Here is a 16,218-nt window from a genome sequence, read left to right on the forward strand (position 1 = left end):
TTAGGTGATTTTGTCTTCCATCATCCATCCTAATTTATAGTCTAAACTAGAAAATCGTGTTTGTTATTTCTTTATATGCGGCAAAAAGAGTGAGAGTTTTCTGGGACAGTTTTGAGGGATTCTTTCAGCCTCTGTTGTGGTGACTCTTCTGCATTAGCTACATTTTAGCTAAATTTAGTTTATTAGTTAAACTTTAATAAAAAATGGGAGTTTCTATTTTTACTTCTTTAGCATGCGTCCCTTCAAAGACTCAAGTTTCTTTCCCCTCTACTGTTCCTTGAACAAGATGTGATGTCCCTGGACAATATATGAATATTCCTTTGTCTTGGCACGCCTTTTGCTTGGGCAGCAAGAGGGAGGATCACCAAATTCTTGCCATGTTGATGACGGAGTTCATGTATTTGAGCTAGCTTGTACTTTTTTTTTTTTGGTAGCTTCAAATAAACCCTTTCTTTTACATGTGCAATTATATAAAATATTTCCATATTAGTCATTGTGTACAAGAAGACTTGAATAAAAGAAAATGAAGAATTGTATACTTCGGTCTGTAGTCAAACAATATCATTTCTTTCTCTGGAGGTGGATAGTATGCTTCATCATTAGTCCTTTGGGATTATCTTGGATCATTGTATTATTGAGAATAGCTAAATCATTCCCAATTCTTCATCAAACAATATTGCTGTTATTGTAGATAACATTCTCCTGGTTCTCTTCACTTCACTTTGTACCAGTTCAGGTAAGTCTTTCCAGGTTTTTCTGAAATAATACTGTCATTTCTTATAGCACAATAAATTTCATCATAATCATATGCCACAACTTGTTTAGCCATTCGCCAGTTGATGGGTATCCCTTAGATTTCCAATTCTTAGCCATCACAAAAAGAGCTGCTATAAATATTTTTGTACAAATAGGACATTTTCCACTTTTTTTGTTGTCTTTGGGATATAGACCTAGCAGCAGTAGAACTAGATCAAAGGGTATGCACAGTTTGATTGCCCTTTGGACATAGTTCCAAATTGCTCTCCAGGATGGTTGGATCAGTTCACAACTCCATCACTGATATATTAATGTCCCAATTTTTCCACATCCTCTCCAACATCCATCATTTTCCCTTTTTGTCATATTAACCAATCTGATAGGTATGAGGTGGAACCTCAGAATTGTTTTAATTAGCATTTCTCTAATGGATAATGATTTAGAACATTTTTTCATATGACTATAGAGAGATTTGATTTGTCTAAAAACTGCCTGTTTTTATGCTTTGACCACTTATCAACTGGGGAATTACTTGTATTTTTATAAATTTGACTTAGTTTTCTATATAATTGAGAAATGAGCTACTTATTGCAAAAATTTCCCCCCAGTTTTCTGCTTTCCTTTTAATCTTGGTTGCATTGCTTTTATTTGTGCTAGCTTGTTCTTTTAAAGGACCTCTGGCCCCTTAGGGAGACACGAGCTAAATTCTGTTGTTCTTAGGTTGGGGTATGTGACTCAAAAAGTATTAGATTCAGGTTTCCAGGGGAAAGGATGTTTATTGCAAGAGTAGGGATTGTTCCATTTGTTTCATCCTCTGTCTTCGTATCCACTGTTGCTAGTATAATACCTGGTTCACAGCCTGCACTTAATAAAAGCTTATTGATTAACTACGTGATCATGTCTGGGTCATCCCCCTTTACCCTCCTTCTATGTATTTCTAATTTATTTTTTAGATTGAATAGTTGGTTTAAAACAGGAGGGGGTAAAGCTATTGAAATTTTTCTTTTTTTTTCTTCTAATTTGGTGTTGACTTTGATACCTGCTTTACTGAAATGGTGATTTAAGTGCACATGGACAGCTGGTTCTCACATCACTGCTATGTCTATAACTGGTCATTTCCTGTCTGTTGTGATTTTGCTAATTACACTTTTAAATGGAATTGTTTGGGTGCTGACTTTTGCCAACATCTTTTAGCTTTTTGATGAAAAAAGTATTCTCATGTATGTGTATGAAGTTTTTGAATAGTCTATAATTCTAGTCTCGTTTATTTCTTGATAATGGATGCAGATGTCACTATTGCCGTCTGTGCCCACATTCACATTGAAATATCAAGGAATTTATATTCAACTTAATTTGGAAGCTTCTGTGAAGTTGTTCCATAAAATGTCCCTACTCTGTACTCTATATTGGTGCATTATGCTGCCATTATGCTCATATTTTATTTGCTTACACTCATTCTGAGCCCTGAAAGGCAAAATGACCAAGTGCCCCACAGCATTGTTTCTTCTTAGATTTTGGTACAAAATGAAATGAAGTTTGCTCACTTATTTATTTACCTTCCTACAGAGAACTGCACTAGCTCTGAAGTCAGGTCCTAGGTTCAAATCCCATTCCTGATACTTGTTACCTGATTAAACGGCAATATGGGGCAGTGGATAGAAGGCTAGACCTGGAGTAAGAAAGATGTTCAGTTGTTTGTTTCACTTGTGTCCAACTCTCTGTGGTCCCATTTGGGTTGTTCTTGGCAGAGATACTGGAGTGGTTTACCATTTCCAACTCACTTTATAGATGAGGAATTGAGGCAAACAGGGTTAAGTGATTTGTCTGAGTCTGGATTTGAACTCATGAACAGTAGTCTCTCTCATTTCAAGCCCAGTGCTCTATCCACTGTACTACCTAGCTGCTCCCAGGGGTCAGAAAGACCTGAATTCTAATTCAGCCTCAGATCTTCATTAACTGTGTGACTCTGGGCAGTCACTTGCCTTTGCCTCAATCTCCTTATCTGTCAAATGGGGGTAACAATAGCAGCTATCTCCCAGAGTTGTAGTGAGGAGAAAATGATTGAACTTATGTAAGACACTTTGAAAACCTTAAAGCTCTATATGAGCTAATATTCTTCTTACTAATATTATTACTTTCCTATCTTGGACAAGTCACTTAGGCTTCAATTATCTCATCTGTAAAATGTGGGGGCTGAGTTAGATGACTTCATGTCCTCTCAGGTCCCTTCCAGTTCTAGGTGTTTGATCCTATAAACCCTGGTCCTATGACCCTGTACAAATCCTGTACGACTGTCACTGTCTTCTGGTTTTGTTTATAGTGAGAATAATGTCATGAATTTAAACTCCTTGGGAACAGGGACTATTTAATTTTTTTTCTTTATCCCTTGCCCTGGCAAAGTGCTTTGCTCATGGTTGACCTTTAATAAATGGTTGTTGATTGATTAATTGAATATCAACATAGATATGATTCAGTTACTCAAAGAGTAGGTCGACTTATTAGCTGTTGAACAATGATCTTTAAAACTACCCAGAATTACATGAATGTTTATAGATGATCTAAGATCTGTGATTAAGAGCACTCTACCTCATCCTCCATCTGGGGCAGGGCTAACATGCAGCAGACATTAGGAAAAATTTTGGGCAAAGGGAAAGGTAATCAGCACCTGGGCAGGTAAGACAGGGTTAGAGTTTGGAGGAAGAGAGGCAAGTATAATTAGATAAGACAGGCTTGACAGGCTTGATTAGTGCTAGAGTGTCTGAGGTGTGCTGAACTCCAAGGGACTGAGATTAGTAGGTGAACCATAGAATTCAGAGCTGAAGACATCCATAGGAGATTAGAAATTCAAAGTGTAGAGAGTGCCAGAGAACTTGTCCAACTCAACATGATTCACCAAAGTGAGTTACTTTATTGTGATGGCTTACATGCCTTGTCACCAAAAAAGTACCTGTCTTGCCCTCTTATGACTCAGCCAGACTCACCAAGTTATCAGTCTTACTTTCCCAGAAGAAGTGACGTACATATGACAGCATCATTTTGTGTTTTTGTCCCTTTCATAACTGACTACAACCAAAAAAACCCCCAAATTAGCCAGTGGGCCAAATTTCTGGTAGTGGGTATCTTTGAATTTAGCTGGTTTTCATACCACAGACATTTATATTGCTACTTGAAGACCTTTCCAGTTTGACAACCTGCTAGAACTTGTATTCCACTGGCACTGACTTTGAGAACCCAGGATTACTGACAGCCCATGATGACACATCAGAGTAGGACATTACTGGCTAGCAATAGGTGCTATTGTATGAATCTAATATTGTAATAGTGATAAGACATTCTTTAGGATTATCAATGTTTTAGAACTGGGGCCTAGAGAGGAGAAATAATTTTTCAAGTGATAATACAGGTGATAAGTGATAGAGCTTTGAAGATGAAAGTGACCCTCCTGCTAGAACTCTGAGTTACTCTTCTAGTAACAGGGACAGATTTGCACTGATCCAGTCGCATTCTTTTGCCCCCTCCCTATTATCAATGGCTATAACACAAAGCCCACTGAGATGAAGGGTACTGTTTGTATTTAAGGAACAGAGCAAAGCTAGGTGGTTCTAGGTAGCCTTGAATCTCTATTCAGGATGATTTGGGTTAAGTGTTGATTCTGATACATAGCAGCTATGCAACCATTGGCAAATCATTCTTCCCCAAAATGTGTCCTTAAATCCAATGACACCGACCTGCTACCTCTTCCATGAAAAGGACACTCTCTTGGTTCTGGACATGTTCTTTGGCTCCCTCCCATGCCTGGAATGATCTCCTTTCTCTACTCCAACTACTGACCTTCCTAGCTTCCTTTTTGTTGTTGTTCAGTCATTTTTCAGTCACGTCTGACTATTTGTGACCCCATATGGGTTTTATGTGTGTGGGTGTGTGTGTGTGTGTGGAGGGGGGTTTGGCAAATACAGTGGAGTGGTTTGCCATTTCCTCCTCTAGCTCATTTTTACAGATAAGGAAACTAAGGCAAACAGGGTTAAATGACTTGCCGAGGATCACAGAACTAGTAAGTGTCTGAGGCTGGATTTGAACTCAGGAAGAGGAGTCTTCCTGACTCCAGGTCGGGCAAGCAGTCTATCCAACTAAAATCCCATCTTCTACAAGAAGCTTCCCCAAACCCCCTTAATTCCACCATTTTCCTTCGTTTAATTATTTTCTATTTATCCTGTATAAAGCTTGCTTTGCATAAATTTGTTTGCATGTTGTCTCCCCCATTCAATTGTCCGCTTTTTAAGGGGCATGAATTGTTCTTTGTCTCTTTTTGTCTTCCCTGTGCTTAGCACAGTGTATAGCACATAATAGGCACTTAATAAAAGTGCCTACATGAAATAAATTGAATTAAATTTAACCTTTTAGTGCCCCAAGCAGCCCTTGAAGACTATAGGTTACACAAATACAAAAATATTTTTAGCAGCTCTTTCTGTGGTGGCCAAGAACTGGAAATTGAGGGGATGCCCATCAATTGGGGAATGGCTGAATAAGTTGTGGTATACAAATGTAATGGAATACTATTGTGCTATAAGAAATGATGAACAAGTAGACTTCAGAGAAGCCTGGAAAGACTTATATAAACTGATGCTGAGTGAGGGGAGCAGAATCAGAACATTGTACACAGTAATAGTCACAGTGTACAAGGGAGAATTTTGATAGACTTAGCCCTTCTCAGTAATACAAGCACCTAAAATAATTCCAAAGGACACACCATGGAAAATGCCAGTCACATTCAGAGAAAGAACTATGGAGTCAGAATTCAGAAGGAAGCAGATTATTTTCTCCTTTTGTTTTGTTTTACTTTGTTCTTTTTTTTTCTTTCCCATGGTATTTCCCATTCTTTATAGTTCTTCTACGCAACGTGACTAATGTAAAAATGTGTTTAACAGGAATGTATGTATAGAGCCCATATCAGATTGCAAGTCATCTTGGGGAGGGAGAGGGAAGAGAGGGGGAGAAAATTTAAAACTTAATGGAAGTAACTGCTGAAAACTAAAAATAACTAATTTAATATTTTTTTAAAGACTATAAGTTACAGATGAATTGCTGATCCATAATTTAGGGTCAGAGGGTTGTCCAGATCCTAGGACACTGAAAAGCAATAAAGAAAGAGTGATATTTATATCTATGTATGTGTCTAGATTAGACCTGCAAAACCTACAGCCTGTCACAGGATTTCCTCTACATGCAAAGGATGTTTTTCTCTACATTTTTCAAGGGCAACCTGAAATCCTTTGTTGTGCCACAAGCAGCCTGAATGCAGGACTGGTCTAGATATATATACACATATGTGTATACACACATACACACACACGCACACACATATATACATACTCCCCTCTCCCACCTTAAATGCCTTCCCCCTAATGATTTTAGAATCACTAGTTTCCTTCAGAACTCAGTTTAAGAGTTATCTTCTTCATGAAACCTTTTTCTTATACTCAGCTGATAGTGCCTTTGCCCCACCCCCTTACCTCGAATTTTATACATACTTTGAAAAACTTTTATATGTATGTGTTTTCTCCCCCTATTAATTTTTGGTTCTTTGAGAATAAATAGGCGGTGAAGGGAATAGAATACTGGGCCTGGAATTAGGAAGACTGGGAGTTCAAATCAGCGTTAGTCACCTATTAGCTGAGTGACTCTGGGCAAGTCACTTAACTTCCATTATTTTCCTCATCTATACATGGGGATAACTACAGCAACTATTTCCCAACGTTGTGAGGATGAAATGAGATCATGTTTATAAGAAATTCAAATCCAACCTCAGACACTTATTAGCCTAGTGACCCTGGGCATGTCACTTCACCTTTTCAAGCCTCAGTTTTGTTGTCTGTAAACGAGGACAATAATAGCACCTACTTCTTGGAGTTATTGGGAAGATAAAGTGAGATAACATTTATAAGGTACTTCACAAACCATAAAACACTATATAAATCTAGTTCTTATGTTGAAAATGTTGTCTTTATAGTCTCAGCACCTACATAGTGTCTGGCATAGTAAATGTTTTCATAAATGTTGGCTTATTGATTGGCCTGTATCAGTGAAGGAATTTTCAGCATCAGCAGTACCTCATATTAACAAAACCATAGGTTAAACCAAAAACAAACAAACAAGAAAACCCCAGGAGAACACCACCTCACTTCACTTCATACCTAGGGCTATTGCGAAGATCAAATGAGTTGATTCATGTAAAGGGCTTAGTAAACCACTAAATTCTGTATCATATCAGCTATTTCTTAATAGCTGTACTCACTCTCATTCCCAACCAGCTAGGCTGTCCTGGCATTTGACCACCATTAACCACAATCAGATACATCTCAAAACTCTCTGGTCTTCCTCCATCAGATTTCTACCAACCTGACCAGTCCTCCGTTTCCAGTTTCGGATGCCACCTCCAACATCATTGCTGAGGTCACTGTAGTCTTAACATTTTAGATCTTTGAATTTTTCCAGATGTACCTAAATTTAAGCAATGATACATGGGGATATGAATTATACAGAGCATTCAACAAATTCCACTTATTTTAGTAAATTCCACAAGCATTTATTAAACCCCTCTGGTACCCAAAGCACTGTGCTCTGTATCACTTAGGGCAATCCAAAAATAAATTGGACAGAGCTCCTGCCCTCCAGGAGCTTATAGTCTAGTAGGAAAGATATGGTAAAACAACAAAAACAGCTCTAACTTAGAACTTGGTATATTAAAGGTATAAGAGAAGTGCGGATGAAGTGGTATTACTTCATAGGAGGGAGGTTTCGTTTACATCTCAGGATACAAAGGAAGCTAACAAGGAAAGAGGAATTATTTGTTTTAAGAATAACCCATTTTACAAAATATCCATAAGATCTTTTTAAAAACATGAGTTTCAGGGCGGCCAGGTGACTCAGCAAGAAAGAGCACCGGCTCCAGTGTCGGCATGACCTGGGGATCGAATCTGGGCTCAGACACTTAGCACCCACCCAGAAACACCTGGCCTTGTAACCTTGAGCAAGTTACTTAACCCCAATTGCTTAAAAAATAAATAAATAAAAACATGAGTTTCTCTTGTGTTCATTTAAAATGTTATCCTATTCATAAAGACTTTGATTTCTGTCCATCTTTGCCTGGAGCACATCTGTTGCATCAAATAAGCTCTACTGGCTTAGTTCCCTGTTTCTCTGACTGCCTTTCCCCATGCTTCTAGAACTGGTAGGTCTTTGGCTGCAGGAAGTGAGAATGAGAAAGGAAGTTTGTCATAGGAAATGTCTGAAGACAGCTGTAGCTCTCTACCATGGATGGTAGAGGTCACTGAGATGCCATGGTGGAATGTTGCCACTGTTCTTTACTGGGACTGGCCACGGAGTAGACTTACACTACTTTGAAGTACTGGTATTGGCACAAAAGAGTTGTAGTTTCTTTCTGGTGGCAAGATGGCTGAGATAGAGAAAACCACTGGTCTCTCGAGCTCTGCCTTCTCTTGAGGTCATGTTCCCATCCAAGTCAAAAAGTGACAAATTCCATGACCAGTTTTTTTGCAACTTAACCAAGAAACTCTTCTTACTGGAAGCATGCATGAACTTCAAGCTTTATTGAGTGGGAACTGTACTATAGTGTTCACACTTGTTTCCCTAGTCAGAAGGGAGTTGCTGTGATGAATAAAAAAAATCCCCAAACAAACAAAAAAAAACAACCCTGTGCATTTCGTAGAACTCCTAGGCAGAGTGATCCCATGTATTGTCTGGGGATTGCTGTGTCATGGAAGTGGAGGTAGGCACAGTGCCACTCAATAGAATCTTTATAATGAATTGGTTTATGTATTAGTGTATTATTTATTACACTGAAACTAAAAGCACTACACACACACATATGTATGTGTGTATACATACATGTATATATACCTATCTACATATATATATAGGTGTGTATGTCCACATGGATCACCTAAAATGTGACTTAAAAGAAACGTTGATAGATATCACTGTAATCTTGCCCACTGCTCTCCAAAGAAGAATATGGTTCCTAATTTAAGGGGAGCAGAAGGGACACAAAGTTGTCTACTCTGTTCTCCAGTTTCTGAGAGGACTACTGACCAAGAGATGTATTTATTTCCCACCTCATCTCTTAAATATTGATGGTCATGATTTTTAGATTCAAAACAAAATCACTTCCCTGGTGTGCTTAATGGGGAGAGGGCTGCCCTAAGGTTACACCCTCTAGATTGTTCCCTTCCCACCAAGTATTGGCCACACAAAAGAAAATGAAGATATCATACAGATTAAAATATGCCGGAAAAGTACTGAAGAGTAAATGAGCCCTATAGATAGTCAGAAGATGAATCTTAGTGCATCCAAGAGTTCTAGCATCACCCAAGGACAAATTCATCAGGCTCTCAAGGAAGGCAAGTTGGAAACCAGTGATCTTTTAAGGAACTATTTTCTCCTACATGCCCATAGCTTCCAAAGTTTTTCTCTCTTTCCCCCCTGTAGTTAGTTCAAGCAAGAGTCTGGAACCATGCATGTTTGTCTTGCAAGCTCTGCCTTGAGGAAGGTCTATGACCAATATGTGGTCAATATGACTATCTCTGCCCCTCACACTGGCACTCGTTCCTTTACTATCAGAATATAAGCTCCTTGAGGGCAAGGACTATTCTGTTTTTATCTTTGTATGCCCAATGCCTAGCATGGCACCTGACACAAAGTAGGTGCTTTAATAGATGCTTGTTGAACATCTGACAGCATCCTCTCTACTATTAGGAAATTCTCGTGCAATATGCCCCAGCCTTGGCCGAGAACTTGGGTTACATGTGGTTAATCATCTTTGGCTGTCACTGTAGACGACTGATTCCATATGCTATGGTCACATGATTAGGACACAGAAAACACTGTAAATTCTGGAGTCAGAGTTTGTCAGGGATGAGATCTGGAAACCTGATTTTTGACCTTTCAGAGAGCCAAGAAGAAATGTCCTAACAGAAAGAGATGGGGCCAAAGAATAGAAACTACCATTGTCTGAGAGTCAAAGAGAGTTTGTTGCCTACTCAGCATTTCTATTCCAGCTAGATGTGTGTATACATATATACATATGTATAAACACATGTGTGTGTGTGTGAAGATGAGCATAGGCACGTCCTCTTCTGGAACTTTCCTGTTGAGTCGGATCAGGCCAGTGATTAATAATGCCAGCTAATGGAAATTATATCTGTTGAGGTTGGAAAAAAGTATCAGCTACTAATTGGGTTTGGGAGGTTCTCCCGATGTCTTATGGAGTTAGAGCAACTGGCAGCTTTCTATACAGCTAGGAGTGTTGGCAGCTATAGAATTCCGGTCTGGTGTCTACAGAATGTAGAATCATAGAGCTGGCAGAGGTTTTAGGGGGACATACTGTCCAGGAGTTTCCAAAATTTTTTGAGTATAAGGTCTTTTTTAAAAATAGATTTTATTAATATTTCTCATTTTTGCATCACCTGCATCTCCCCCTCTCCCTCTCCTAAACAACCATTCCTTATAATGAGGAAATTTTTGAAAGAGGAAGAAAAAAAGTTCCATAAAACTAATGAACATATAAAAAACCCTCACATTATATGTAGTTATACATGTAATAGCCAAAGTTATAGGCCTCCACATTACTGGAACTGGCCACGCCCAGACCAACTTTGTTCTCACATCTGGTCCTCCAAATCTGCAGAGAAATGGGAGATGTGTCTTCTTACACCTGAGGACTTTTTTTTAATGTAACCAAAAAAATAGTTTGGCTCTCCATATGATAGCTGTCAGACTGGTGTCTAATGACTGAGAAAAACACTTGCCTTTTGCTCAGTGGCACCATATCAGGGTGCTCACAGATGAGAAACCACTATTTTAATCTAATAGCCTAATTTAATGCAAAACTACATCTCCTGACTTTGTTATCTCATATGACCGGGATATTCTCCCTCCTCACTTCTGTGTCTTGGAATCTATGGATTCTTTCAAGGCTCAGCTCAAGGACTTCTTCCTATAGGAGGCATTTCCCAACGTGATCCCTTCCCCATTTCCCCAGTTGTTAGTGCTGTCTCCCAGATATTACTTTGTATATATTTGTAATTGTTTTAGAATCAAAACAAAATCCACTTCCTTGGTGTGTATATGTTGTATCCTCTAATATAATGTAAGCTCCTTGTCTTTGTATCCTGAATGCCCAGTACAGTGTCTGGCATACTAAGTAGGCACTTAATAAATGCTTGTTGAATTGAATTAACCTGACTAAAGTGAGATTCAGTCTAAATAAATCTAAATCCCAGTATCATTCACTGGGGCATTAATTAGTAGAGGCCAGCCCTGGACTATAATCCAGGCTTTTTCACCCTCAAGAATGACAATGAACCCTTATGTTAATATAGCACTTCCTAGTTTTCCCAACACCATTAGATATGTTGTCACATGTAATCGTCATGACAACCCTGTAAGAGGGTACGGTAGTCATTGTCTTCCTTTTTCAGAAGAGAATGAGTCTCAGAGAGGTATTGAGGTTAAGGACGAGAGGCAATGGAAAGAGTGTCAGAATGGATGTGACTATCGATCAGTAACTTTACATTGGGAAGCCTCAGTTTCCATATCTGTAAAAAATGGGACAAATAACTTACACTTTGCACTCCTTAGGGTTACTGTGAGGAAAATGCTTTATATAATGCAAATTTCTTTCAATGACTAGTAATTTAAATAGCATGGTGGCACCCTTCACTGATGAATGACTCTTTGGTTTAGTTGGAGTTGCTGTAGAATGACTGCCCCCATCCTTCCCCGGCAAATCATCCTCACCAGCTAATTTGATGATGATCCTCTCTGAATTTAGGTAGGTTAGATCTTGCAGGATAGATGGACAGATCTCCAGTCCATCACTGGCTCATACTTAAAGCAATTCCTGTCTGATCTGTATTCTGCTGTCATGGCTTTTGACAACCCAAGATCACCTCCACATCATTACAAAGCATTAGAGTGGGACCTTACTGTTGGTAAACTTTAAAGCACTATAAAAATGTCACCGATAATAACTATAATTATGTATAAGAACATGAGGCCAACACTAAACAGTTTAGTGAATCATGTTTTCTGACTTTGAAGTCTATTTCTCTTTCCATTATTATAAGATGAGTAGGGAGATGAGTTTCTTCTTTACCTCTAACTCTTTCCCCCCTCCCTCTTCATCTCTGCCTCACAATCCAATTCAATGTCATTTAATGCAATCTAATTCAATTCAATCCAATGCAACAAAAATTTATTAAGTGCCCTACTATGTGCGGAATATTGGAGATAAAAAGATAAAACAACAAAAAAAAACCCCAAAGTGTTTGCTTTTAAGGAACTTACTGGCTGGGTGAAATATAACATGAAAACAATTGACTATTCCACCTCTCATTCCAATCAATTCCAAAATCTTCTACCTTCCCACTCCCTTACCAGCTGGCCCAAATTTCCAAATGACCCTAACCTCTCATAATCTCTCTCTTATCTCCACAGATCTACTTCCCTCAAACCTCACCTTGCTTTAATACATTCATAGATCAAAAATCTATTTTGACTATGGAACGCCTACCATTTCTGCAATAAAGGAAAGATTAGGAAATAAGTCAAGTAACATGTGTAGATGTAGACTGTTGGCCTAATTTGACACTATTGTGTTATTGCCAGTCCATTGTTCTGAATGGGTGAAAATTTATTGCCCGTCCTGTTGTGTGTTGTGAGTCGGTACATTCACATTTCACTGCTTGCTAAGCTCATTAGCCCATCTCCTGGGCCTTCAGAGTCCTGACTATTAAACCCAGGCTATTTTCCCTTAAACTTTACTAATTCTCAGGATTTCTGGGTTTTGTTTTCAGCCCTGTATGAGCCTGAGTAGGTCACTCAATGTCTCATTTTCATGTCTCATTTTCTTCATCTGGTCCTATAAGGGCATCTAACCTATCTCCAGCAAAAAGCTTCATCTCTAGGAAAAAAAAAGCAAAACAAAACAAAATTGGTCTCCTTGTTCATGTCCTCAGTCTAGTCTTTGTATGTGCTATTTCTCTTGCCTAAGATAACCATCTGGTACTCAATTATTTTAATGCTTTGCATTGTTAGTTATATATTTTGCATCTTACACAGTGAAAAGAGTATGGGAATGAGAAGATCTGGGTTTTAGTTCCAATCTGCCACTTATTCAACCTAGGTCAGTATATGACCATAGGCAGTTGGTTTAACCTTTCTGATCTTTACCTCTAAAATGGGGATAAATACACTCTTATCAACTCTCTCCTTAGGTTCTGATATGAAAGGAACTTTCTAAATTATTAGGAGTTATATAAATGTGAGTTATTCCTTTCTTCCAAGCTGTATTATAAACTCCAGGAAAAGGCCCCTGACTTATCACACACCCACAAGGCCTAGCACAATGCATTTTACTCTGTTTCTTTTTTTTTTGGTAACTGTTTTACTATTTCAGGAAAGGTCGGGCGTGCTTTATCTCATTTCCTCTTATGTAGTCTCCTCCACTGCTGCTACCCCTGCTGCCAAGCATAGGCTACCTTTTCCTTTCCTTTCCCAGTTCTGTAACCTTGCACTATGAGCAAATTAAATTCTGCCATTCTCCCAGGATGAGGTGTGTAAATTTCCTTCTCTATGACTCTACTCACTATGCCTGTCAACCAAAATAGTGCTCCCCTCCCTGTGTGCTGTCTCCTTCTGCCGTTGTTCAGTTGTTTTTAGTCATATTTGACTCTTCGTGACCCCATTTGGGGTTTTCTCAGCAAAGATATTGGTTATGGTTTACCATTTCCTTCTCCAACTCATTTTACAGATGAGGAAACTGAGGCAAACAGGGTTAGGTGACTTGCCCAGAGTCACACAGATAGTCAATGTCTAAGGCCAGATTTGAACTCACAAAGAGAAGTCTTCCTGATTCCAAGCCCCGCAAGTGCTACATCCACTGTCCCCCCTAGGCTCCCTCTACTAGAATGTAAACTCTTGGAGGGCAGGGGCTTGTCTTTGATTTTTCATTTCTATCCACAACAATGAGAACAATAGTTGCTTAATTAATGAATTTGTCATTCATTCATAAATACTTGTTGGTTGATTCCTACACACAAGTTTACAGTTAAACTGATAGACAAAGTATGTGTATGCTAATTAGTTGTGAAAAGGCAAAAAAATGTTAAATGACTAGTCCAGTGCTATGAAACTTTGGAAGTGGCCATCATAGTCCAGAGTAGCCAGAAAAGACTTCTAGGAGACGGGATTTGAGCTAAGCCTTGAAACAGGTTAGAAATTTGGTGGGTAGCGAGAGGTTTGTAACTGGCAGGAAGGGAGCATATCGGGGTCTAAAGAGGAGGAAATTTGACCACAGTCAAAGGAAGGTGAGACAGATCTGTTGGTTACATGGAGTATTCTTGGTGGGAGGCAGTGGAAGATCAAGTTGAAACTGTAGGTTAGGGGGTCAGATTATAGACGGTTGGGAATGCCAAGGTAAGGAGTTTATCCAGTAGGCTGTGGGCTACTGAATGCTTTGGAGCAAAGGAGTATTACAATGCAAAACTGCCTAGGAGAATACTGAGCTTTTAAGTAGACATCCAATAAATTCTTGTTTAATTGGATTGAATTGCCTAACTTCCAAGTTTTCTGCAAAGGCCACCTTAGGAGCCAGTTAAAAGACTTTCTGATAAGTTCAGCCTCCCTACTCTGGGCACAGAATATTAGCATTCACACCAATAAGCCTACGCATGGCATCTGAAAGAAAAGTTAGAATAAATACATCGGGAGTCCGTTTTGATTGTCGCTACTTTTCTACGAAATTCTGTGAAGGATTAAACTTGAGGAAAACCATTAAGTGAGAAAAATATTTAGGAAAGCAGAAGGTGCAGTGTGAAAAATTATCCATAAGGGGAAGGTGGGAAGAAGGGAGAGGTTCTCCAGTCCGTCCAAGCTCGGCGGGACACACCCACTGCTTGAGGTGTTGTGGGGGAAGGGGCTAATCATTTTCTGGCCCTTTCCCGTGGGGCCCGAGTGTTTTCTCCATTGTTCGGGTTTTGTTTCTTCCGGTGGAGCCGGTCTCCCTTTCTTTTCTGTGTTTGAAACCTCGGACCCGCCGCTCCCGAACGCGTTAATTCCCTTTCTCCGATAATTACAAAGCCCTCCGCAGGTTTCAGGCAGGTTTCCCCGGGTCTCGCCTCCTGAGAAGGCAGCACAAGCAGACAAGTGTGTGCCTGCAGGCTGGCCTTCTTCGGCTCTTTTTGGTCCTGAAGCCCCCCCCACGGCACAGCCCCCTTCCAGCCTGGCAGGGGAAGGGCCGGGGATGCCCAGGCTGCCCGGGAGCCCCTCATCCATTGTTCTGTGCCACGCCCCTGTTGCCTATGGATGTGCCCGCTCCAGAAGCGACTCCGACACCAGACGGAGACAGGGAACTGGTTGGGATTTTTCCCTTCTCGTTTACCCAGAAGTGCTTTGGGGCGTGAGTGTGTGTTTCCGCTGGTTTTTCCTGTCGGAGGAGGAGAGGGGGAGCTGTTTTCTCTCCCTTCTCATCCTCTATTTTTTGTGTCCTTTTTCTCCTCCTCTTCCTCCTCCTCCTCCTCTTCCTCCTCCCCTCCTCTTCCTCCTCCTCCCTCCCGGGTTATCTTTGTCTGGCTCACTCGGTCCTGAGCCGTCCCCAGCGCTGCAGCCCCAAGCCCTTGGCCAGTGTGGATGCGCGCTGTGCCCCCCCGATGCACCAGCGGCAGCGGTGGCAGCAGGACCGGAGGGCGAGGAGGGGCGCCAGCAGCCGCTGCGGGGGGACTGGAGCGGACCGGGAGGGATCGGCGTGGCCGTGAGCTGAGCTTCCGAGGCCGGAGGCCCCAGCGGCTGCTCTGGGGGAGGGGGGGCGTGCAGATGCAAGCGCGGCCGCTGGGCGTGGAGGCTGAGGCGTGAGCCGCGAGTGGGGGAAGCGGGTGCCGTCGCTGCCACCTCAACATGGTGTAAATCCGCTCCGCGCTCCCCGCTTCTCGCTCTGCCTCTGCCCCCCGTACGTGCAGACAGCCGGACGGACCCACTCGGGCCCGGGGAAACAGAGGCAGCAGCCCAGCGCCGCCCCCCCATGAGGAGCAGGCTCGGGCCGGCTGCAGCGGCCACTCGCCTTTTTCACGAATTCAAACTGAATTAAACAATCAGAGAGATTTTTTTTGCAAAAAGAGAAGATGGCGAACGACTCCCCTGCAAAAAGTCTGGTGGACATAGACCTCTCCTCCTTGCGGGTGAGTGCAGGCGACAAGGAAGCCTCCCCCCCCCCCCCACGCCCATGCCCTTCTGCACCCCCCCTTACCGTGCCCAGCCCTCGCGGGGTGGGGGATGGGTGGGGGGCCACGGGGAGTCACCCTCTGCCTCGGCCGGCCTCCCCAGTGTGCCCCTTCCTGCCCCGCTCTGGGTGGTGCTGCCGCGGCGGGGGCGGGGGGGATGCTTTTCCTT

At 41.3% G+C, this 16,218-nt stretch overlaps 1 protein-coding gene and 1 long non-coding RNA gene across 38 annotated transcripts in view; one reads left to right on the forward strand and one right to left on the reverse strand.

Annotated features, from left to right (window-relative positions):
* The window catches only part of LOC138171191 (uncharacterized), a 95,061-nt gene extending 78,873 nt beyond the window's left edge, over nucleotides 1–16,188 (reverse strand). Inside the window, exons 1-2 of the long non-coding RNA XR_011170818.1 lie at nucleotides 16,076–16,188; nucleotides 7,153–7,254 (exon numbers count right to left, since the gene is read on the reverse strand). This is a non-coding gene — a long non-coding RNA (uncharacterized lncRNA). The remainder of the gene's footprint in view (nucleotides 1–7,152; nucleotides 7,255–16,075) is intronic.
* MAP4K4 (mitogen-activated protein kinase kinase kinase kinase 4) overlaps nucleotides 15,625–16,218 on the forward strand; it is a 273,822-nt gene continuing 273,228 nt past the window's right edge. For 6 of the 37 annotated variants that reach the window (XM_069100555.1, XM_069100553.1, XM_069100558.1 and 3 more), the window contains exon 1: nucleotides 15,637–16,007. In XM_069100555.1, the coding sequence (XP_068956656.1) occupies nucleotides 15,951–16,007 (57 nt within the window). In that variant the 5' untranslated portion in view covers nucleotides 15,637–15,950. Of the gene's footprint in view, nucleotides 16,008–16,218 lie in introns of all 37 variants that reach the window. The other 31 variants (XM_069100557.1, XM_069100535.1, XM_069100543.1 and 28 more) reach the window with 13 other exon arrangements.

The sequence above is a fragment of the Petaurus breviceps genome, unplaced genomic scaffold, assembly GCF_028583685.1.
Source record: "Petaurus breviceps papuanus isolate PSGF00001 unplaced genomic scaffold, PetGlider_PUasm1.0 419, whole genome shotgun sequence".
Classification (NCBI taxonomy): domain Eukaryota; kingdom Metazoa; phylum Chordata; class Mammalia; order Diprotodontia; family Petauridae; genus Petaurus; species Petaurus breviceps.